The 8358-nt window shown below is 42.4% G+C and overlaps 1 protein-coding gene across 1 annotated transcript; it reads left to right on the forward strand.

The window, feature by feature from the left end:
- The first annotated feature begins 374 nt into the window (after window positions 1–374).
- On the forward strand, window positions 375–8146 carry LOC116835385 (general transcription factor IIE subunit 1-like). The gene is made up of 5 exons (XM_032798205.2): window positions 375–414; window positions 1393–1846; window positions 3301–3502; window positions 5532–5761; window positions 7471–8146. Exons 2-5 carry the CDS (start codon window positions 1399–1401, stop codon window positions 7857–7859), a joined length of 1269 nt encoding a protein of 422 aa, XP_032654096.1. The 5' UTR covers window positions 375–414; window positions 1393–1398; the 3' UTR covers window positions 7860–8146.
- The last annotated feature ends 212 nt before the right edge of the window (window positions 8147–8358 follow it).

Genomic DNA, 8358 nt, shown 5'->3' on the forward strand with positions numbered 1-8358 from the left:
GCTGAGGGTTGGGGCTGAGGATGAGGGATCATGATGCAGGATTGGGCTCAGGGCTAGGGCAGAGGGCTGGGGTGGGGGATGAGGGCTGTGGGGCTGAGGATGAGGGGTTCATGCTGCAGGGGGGCTCAGGCTGGGAAAGAACATTAGGGTGCAGGGGGTGAGGGTTGGGGCTGAGGATGAGGGGTCATGCTGCGGGGGGCTCAGGGCTGATGCCAGAGGATTAGGGTGTCGGAGGTTGAGGGTTTGGGTGTGGACAGCTCAGGGTGAGGGCAGAAGCACAGGGTAAGGGCAGCCGGCCCTGCCAGCAGGAGATGGGGGCACTAGGACCCTGGGGCATCAGACAACAGTTCGTCCGAGAGCCGCTCTACCTCCAGCAACAGAAGCAGGCAGGGGAGAGACGCTGCGCTGCTTTCTGTGAGGCACTGAATGTGGCGGGGCGTGGGGGGAGGAGACCTGCGGGGGCCGGGGCCCGATCCAGGCAGGGCCGGGGGAGAGACCCAGCTCCAAATATTGCTGGAGCAGGGCCCCCGGCGCTGAATATTGCTGGTACTCGAGCACCGCAAACATATAGAGCCTGCCCCCTATAAACCCTGGGCTGCTGGCTGCCGCGGCGGCGCACTGACCCAGGGGACACCCTGGGCTGCCCGCTCGGTCCCAGCAGGAGCGGCCGCTTAACCAGTTAAAAAAAATTGGGGGGGGGGGGCGCTGCTTTTTGGCGCCCCCAAATCTTGGCGCCCTAGGCAACCGCCTAGTCCGCCTAAATGGTTGCACCGGCCCTGGGTGGGTGACCTTTAGAAACCAAAATCCTGTCCTCATCCTACCCCCATGTCTACCCCCAGAGGAGATAGCTCAAGGGAAAATCTTGTCAGAGGAAGCTTGTGGAGTTCTTCTAACCCCTTTTCCCTTCCTTTCTTCTGTGTGCTCTTACCCAGCAGGGGGCATCTGTTGCATGGATACTCACTAATACACAGCTAGGCCCAAAAGCATTCAATAAGCTTTAATAGCCAGATGTGATGGGGTTGATCAGAACCTCACGACAATTGCACAGAATGTAGACACAGACTCAGACTCCTATTGAAAGAGCAGCATTGCAGAAGACCTGCTTTAGAACCAGTCTGAGCTATCCAAAGGTTCACAAAACACTTCATATTGAGTAGGCTGTATTTGTAACTCACACCTCCTGGGTGTGGTGTACTGTCCCATCTAGTGGTACCGAAACCACTTAGAGAGAAAGATTGAGTTTGCTCTACAGCCTTAGCTAATAGCCATGTGACTTTTAGCTCATGCTGTAGAGGCTCAGGCACTAAGCTCCAGAGGCCCTAGGTTCAATCCTGCTCACTGGGATCTGTCAGTATTACATATACTAACACTCCTCTTTCTGACATCGTTTAGTTACTGATGGGAGATCAAGATGTTATTACGGAAGTCCCAGCAGCACTGAAACGGTTGGCCAAATACATGGTGCGTGGCTTCTATGGGGTAGAGTACGCACTGGTCCTTGATGTATTGATCCGATACCCCTGTGTGAAGGAGGATGACTTGTTGCTACTGCTCAAGTATGAACGCAAACAGTTGCGCACTGTCCTTAACACACTCAAGGCAGATAAATTTGTCAAGCTGCGCATGCGGGTTGAAACAGGGCCGAACGGGAAGAGTACAAGGCATAATTACTACTACATCAACTACAAGGTGCTGGTGGATGTGGTTAAGTACAAACTGGATCATGTGCGCCGGAAGATAGAAGCAGATGAGCGGGATTCAACTACTAGGTCCTCCTTCAAGTGTCCGTCTTGCTTCAGCACTTACACAGACCTGGAAGTAAATCAGCTGTTTGACATATTCACAGGTATGCCAGCTAGACTGCTCATCCACTCTCATCCTTCAGGAAATCGTTGGCAGCATTAAATGTGTCTGGACCTGTGCAAATTTCATAATAGAACCAGGCTGGTTGGGTTATGTTTTTGGACATTTGCCCTAAAAAAAAAAAAAAAAAAAAAAAAAAGTACAAGGAAATTATTGGGCTTGTGGAATGAGCTGTGGTGACATGGAAGGGTATTCCTGTAGCTAAAATGCAGCCCTGGGATTCAAATTAGTCTCAGCTCTGCTATGGACTTGCTGTTTGACCTTGGCCAAGTAGTTTAACCAAGTTTTACGTGTCTTCAATTTCCTCACCTTTTAAAAAGCAAGTAAATTGCCCATTTCATCTGGGTGTTGTGAGGTTAAATTAATTTAATGATTATAAATGCATGAAGATCCAGAGGCAAGATGCCATAAAGTATTAATAAAACAATTTGAAATCTTATATTTTAACAACATTAACTAATTTTCCTAACGCCAGAGGGGGAGATATAAGCATCCCCATTCTACAGATAGGGAACTGAGATATAGAGGTTCAGTGTCTTCCCAAAAGTCACGAGCAAGTCAGGAGCTGAGCTGACATAAGAACTCAGGAGTTTCTGCCTCCTCTTCAAGCCAACTGAACCAGAAGTTGCATTTCAGATTCACAGGACAAGGCATTGGGAGGTCTGATGCAATGGCAATCTGACACCTACACTATAAACATCTGGGTAGCTGGTAAGGATGAATGAATCAGAAAGAATGAACAAAGCTTGATTTTGAGATTGTAAAGGGAATTTGCACGGCTGTGTGCTGGCAAAATCCTTGACTTGTAAACTGAACAGATTTTATCTGTAATCACTGAAACAATAAATATGGAAGCGGCTGATGGTGACACTTTTTCAGAGTAACTTTTCAGAGTAGGACTATATATTTCAAACAGGTTCCTTGAGGTAGAAGTACTGGTTTTCACTGCAGGATTCAGCTAGAAATAGCGCCATTGTGTTTAAAAGGACACTGTCAATTTAAACATCAAATCTGCCTGAAAATATTTTACCTCTTGTTCCATGTTACATCTAAGATGAGTGAATGAGTATAAGATATTAGAAGAAATTGACTATACAGAAGATGTTGCCACATGCACAATTTCTTTCCTCTGGTAGTCTCTGTGGGTCTTTTACACAACAAGTGTGTCAAAATCAGAGGCAAATGTGTTTGTAAAACTTTCATTGTTCCCCAGGATTCAGAGGCAGGACTAGTATCAGCAACTCCTTTTTAAGAAAAATTTTTGAGATTAATGGATTTCAAGTTGACTATGTCTCTTCAATAAATGGTTGTAGCATGGAATTGAGTTGTTCTTCAAAAGTCTTATTCATTGGGGGAGCAAACTCCTTGGCAAAGATCACTGCTAAATTTTTGTATCTTTTACTAACCTGTGAATTTCAAATGGGGGTAATGTTGCAGAGACTTTCCGCTGCACCTACTGCAATGCTGAAGTTGAGGAGGATGCCTCTGCGCTTCCCAAACGAGATGCTCGAACCTTGCTAGCAAAATTTAATGAACAGATTGAACCCATCTTTGCACTGCTGCGCGAGACTGAAGATGTTGTTCTACCACATGATTTGCTTGAGCCTCAGCCAACAGAAATTCCAGAGCTATCAGAAAGGTATGAAGAGAAATCTCTTTTCAAAACATGTTATAACTTATGGAAACACAATCTTTTCCGGCTCACTTCTTCCAGAGCATAATTTAAACTAAACTTGTAAATCTTACTTCCCATGTAAGTAGGGGACAGAAAGTGGCCCAAGATGATGAGGTAAAATCATGCTGACTAGAATAATGAACTGTCTTTCAAAAGGCCACTAAGGCCTATATTTACATAATTTAGTTCTGACTCCTGTGCATCTAAACATTGGCACCTTTTCGTCACTGTGCCTTCCTTAAAACTACCAGCTTGCTCCTTCTCTGTATCTGCCTAAGATCGTGATAACTACTTAAAAAATTAGAACTAACACACTTTGCTAGGCTCTCCTTCACTTCTTTCCCTCCATCTCATTTTTCATGCCAATCTCTTCCTTCTCCTATTATCTCCAACCCAGTTATCTGCTCTCCTGCTCCTGACTCCTTCCACTCCTGATCTTAATCCCCGTCTCACTTTCCTTTCCACATTCAAACAGCCCTTGTTTTCCTCTCTTTAAAACTCCATTGGATTCACTCTCACAGAACCCTCCTCTTCCTGTTCCCCTTCAGCCTCTGTTCCTACTACTCTGCACTCAATAGTTTCTAACATTTCCCCTCCAACTTTTTGCCATGTGGCTTTCTCCAACTTTACTTCACAGACATTACTCTCAAGAAAGTCCCCGATAACTGTTGCTTGATCAAGTTAAGGCCTCTTCCACTCTCCTCCCCGCCCCCCAACCCATGTCAATGTTTCTCATCTCTCTGCTCCCTCTGACATGGTATGTCGTTATTCCCATCTCAACTTTGTTCCCTCCTCTCCCCCCACCCCCGACACACACCCCTTTCTGCTTGTCTGAAGTCTTTGTGTTGATTCCCATGGTTCTCTACATCTTTTTCCCCCTCTATCTTCCATGAATGACTTGTACCTCATCATTGATACCATTACTACTTAACTCCCATATTTGCTTAGATGACAGGTTATTTGTGTTTTGTTTTTTAACTTTCCCACTTAAGCCCTATCCTCTCTTCTTTTCTTAATCCTTATTATTACCCAAGCTCACAGCCTTGATATGACTTTTGATTCTCCTTTGCCTCCTTTCCTGCACTCCCGGGTCCTCAAGCACATCTTACTGCTTCTTTCTCTAAACTTCTAAAGTTCCAGCCCCCCCAAAACTACTCGTTGGCAGGCTTTCCTAACACTTACTTCTTGACTACTGCTATTTACTTCTTACTCACTTTCAGCATTCTCTGTCGCCATCCCTATTTATATCTTCTTGCACACCTGCCCAACAACTCCTTTGTCTCCTCTAAACTTTATCCTTTTACAAAGTCTAGAATGGAGTCTCTTTAATGTTGCACTGCAACAAGTTCTTGCTTAATAAATGCCAAGTTCAGTGCATAGAAAATAATAAATAAACCTAAAATCCTTTTCTGTGCAACATTCTAGTGTCACTGTTCTTTCTACTCTATTTGTCTTGTATTGTGCCTGAGTGGTTTGTGTTGTTTTTTTTTTTTTCCATAACTGTTTAACATACAGACCTGTTATGTTTGGCATATCTGTAGTGTATGGCACTCTTAAAAACTCCCAATTATTAAATGTGTGTATTTACCTCTCAAATTCAGATTTTTTTTTCACTTTGGGGGGAGTTTCTTGTTTTTTAAAAGTTTGTTATATTTCTCTCTCTTAATTTGGGCTACTCTTGTTCTCTTCACGCTCTACTGTCCAGTGAAAACTATGATATTAATCCTGACAATACACTTGATCCAAAAATGTGTTCTAGAAAAGAGTACGCAGCTATTAAGGGCTCAGAACCACACACGTTAATCGTGGGCTGGGGAGAAGATAATTTTATCTCAAGATATCGTGTAGCTGGCCAAACTGAAATTTAATCTTGTGTTAGTTTCCTTGATTTAAGAGATGTGGTGGTGGTGTGTTTTTGTGGGGGGGCTTTTAAATACCCTGGAGTTTGGGAAAGTGACATCCTGGAAGCAAGAATTAAACTTTTTTCCTTCAGCTTTGAACAGAAGGTGTGTTCAAGCATCCTGGACTCCAGTACCCATCCTGAGAAATGGGCCAACAAGAATTCATCTGTCGGTAATATGTATGTTCAAAACTTGGTCATTGATGTCCAAGATTCTGAACCAAAGAAGAAAGGGAAGGAAAAAGTGACTAAAGAACATCCTATATGGATGACACACAGTACTGTACAAGGAGCATCTTCATATGCAGCTGACTCCAATATTGGTAAGACAAAGTTTGAGACCCTAACATTTGAATGTATGGTCATGTTTTGATCTGTCCATGTAGTTAGGAATGTACTGTAATTAATTATCTCCTGACCACCACCTTAGTAGCTGGTGGATACTCAGCACTTTTGAAAACTGTCCTCATGTAGGTACCTAAATACAGACTTAAGAACCTTGCTTTAGGCACCAAGTTCTGAAAAATCCCAATCTTTTAGTAGCCTTATATTTTAAAATATCTTCTTGAACGATGTATTCTGTGTAACAATACATCTTTGTAAAGCTCTTCTAAATCTGGGAATAGCAGGAAACTGAACGCTGCTTTAGGGATATAAATATCTGTACAAGTACCTATGTAGGGAGACTTCTGCGAATAGAGGGCTCTTTAAGCACGCAGACAAAAGCTTCACAAGATTCAATAGTTGGACGCTGAAGCTAGATAAATTCAAGCTGGAAATAAGATGGTAACTAACCATTTGAAAATCTTGCCAAGGAATGAGGTGTGTGTGGTTTTTTTTTTTGTTTTGTTTTTTTTGTTCCCGCCCTCCCTTGAAGCCTTTAAATCAAGGTTGGGGCATCTTTATAAAAGATGCATTCTAACTCAATCAGACATTATGATCGGTGATATATAGGAGATAAGATTAGTTTATACTAACTAGTTCCTTCTGACCTTTACAAATATAAATCTATACAGGACAAGATTTTTCAGATGCTAGTAGTGATTCAGCATGTTCACCTAACCTAGAGACATTTAGTGTACTAACATTCAAAAAGTGCTGAGCACTCTTTTGAAAACTGGGCCCTTTTGGAGCACCAAGTTTGAGACACACCTTATTCACTGATCGCTTCTGAAAACGCTGGCCTCCGACTCCAAAAGCTGAACATGAGGTTTGGATTAGATTTACAAAGAAAGATCTGAAGACAAAGGAATACACCTCTACCCTGATATAAGCCTGTCCTCGGGAGCCAAAAAATCTTACCACGTTATAGGTGAAACCATGTTATATCGAACTTGCTTAAATTCCCCGAGTGCACAGCCCTGCCCCCCCCCCCAGCACTGCTTTACCATGTTTATACCCGAATTCATGTTATATCGGGGGAGGGGTCTGTTCTATACATAAGGCTGAGGAGGGCAATCTACTGATAATCAGGAAACAAGTATTAACCACAGAACAAACCATTAAAGTAGGTCAGTTTAATCAAATATGATCTTGTTCAGAATTTTTCAGTAGAGGAGTAACAGTTATACAATGTGCCAGATCCAATTACAAAAAAATATCTTTACTGGCTTAATGCTTCTAAGGTAACTTAAATAAGAAGCTATATTTCAAACATAAATCTAATTTTATTTCCTAACTGATACATCTGGTGCTGAATTATAGAAGCAGCCAGGGTGCCATGTCTAGAAAACCTTTGAAACAGGTATGTTCAATATCAGATACAATAACTACAGCTGAGGTGGCACTCTCTATTTTAAAGGAGGGCTGGAGGTGCATTTACTGTCCATCGCTCTCCAACCCATTTTAATATACTTCATATACCCTACTTATAAATGAACAGGGAAACACTCATTCCATTCACTTGTGAAAGACGTCTTATCCTTTGATTGCAATTGTCAAACAAGTAGGATTGTTCAAGTGGCAAATTACGGGTCTGTTTACATGCTAATCGTGTGTGGCTTATTTGGTGCTCTTTTGTTTTTGAGAACAGAAACATCCAAAGAAACTGATGACTCTGTTAAGGAAGCTGTTCCTGATAATGAAGTAATAAGGACTCTTCTCATCCATGAATCTAAGTCTTCCTCTGGCACAGCTCATCCCCCTCCTCTTGCCAAAAACAAACTGCTTGAGTCAGAAAGTGACACCAGTGAATCAGAGGAGGAGGCCAAACATGCAAAACCTGCGGTAGTTAAAGCAGCAGGGAGTGACTTGGAACAAGAGGAGCAGGAAACACTGGATCCTACAGTAATGGTTGCTGGAAAGGCCCACTTGTACAGTGAAGTTAGTGACAATCCAGAGCTAGTGTCACTTATGACAGACGAAGAGAGAGAAATTTACATCAAGGTGGGACAAGAAATGTTCCAGTCTGTCTTTGAGTAATTGCATGAATTAAGAAGCAGTTATACTGCACATGTAAGTTTTAGATGTGCTGTGTGAAGTTCCTGTTGTAGCTTAACCTACAGTTGTTGCTGGGTGAAACACATGTAAATTTGAGGATATTCTTGTGAAGGGTGGTGGTGTAGTCTAAATTCTCTCCTTGGAGAGCTTGCTATTTAATTTTTACTTCTGTTGCTTCTCCAAAGATGTTGCAGATAACCTTGGTTGTTTCCATATAGTTCCTGTTTGTGAAACAGTCCTAAATTTTGTTTAATATGCTAAGTATTGTAGTGAAAAGACAAAATGTAATGCTTTAATTACTTTAGAAGCAGGAATCATCTTGTCTGATCAATAAATAAATCACACCAGGACACAATTGTCTGAGTGCTAAAATAAATACCTAAAACCAAGTGACCGAACCTAAAAGGATTTAACAGGTCATGTAATCCATCTCCCTGCCAAGGTGATGTTAAATTAATTTCCATTTCTTGGTAAGTGTGTT

The sequence above is a fragment of the Chelonoidis abingdonii genome, chromosome 5 (assembly GCF_003597395.2).
Source record: "Chelonoidis abingdonii isolate Lonesome George chromosome 5, CheloAbing_2.0, whole genome shotgun sequence".
Taxonomy (NCBI): Eukaryota; Metazoa; Chordata; order Testudines; family Testudinidae; genus Chelonoidis; species Chelonoidis abingdonii.

What these genes read in the sequence shown, in the direction of transcription:
- LOC116835385 (XM_032798205.2), top strand. Translation starts at nt 1,399, where the DNA reads ATGGGAGATCAAGATGTTATTACGGAAGTCCCAGCAGCACTGAAACGG. An exon ending in GCTGTTTGACATATTCACAG is followed by an intron (nt 1,847 to 3,300) that starts GTATGCCAGCTA and finishes GTAATGTTGCAG; the next exon opens with AGACTTTCCGCTGCACCTAC. An exon ending in TGCAGCTGACTCCAATATTG is followed by an intron (nt 5,762 to 7,470) that starts GTAAGACAAAGT and finishes TTTTGAGAACAG; the next exon opens with AAACATCCAAAGAAACTGAT.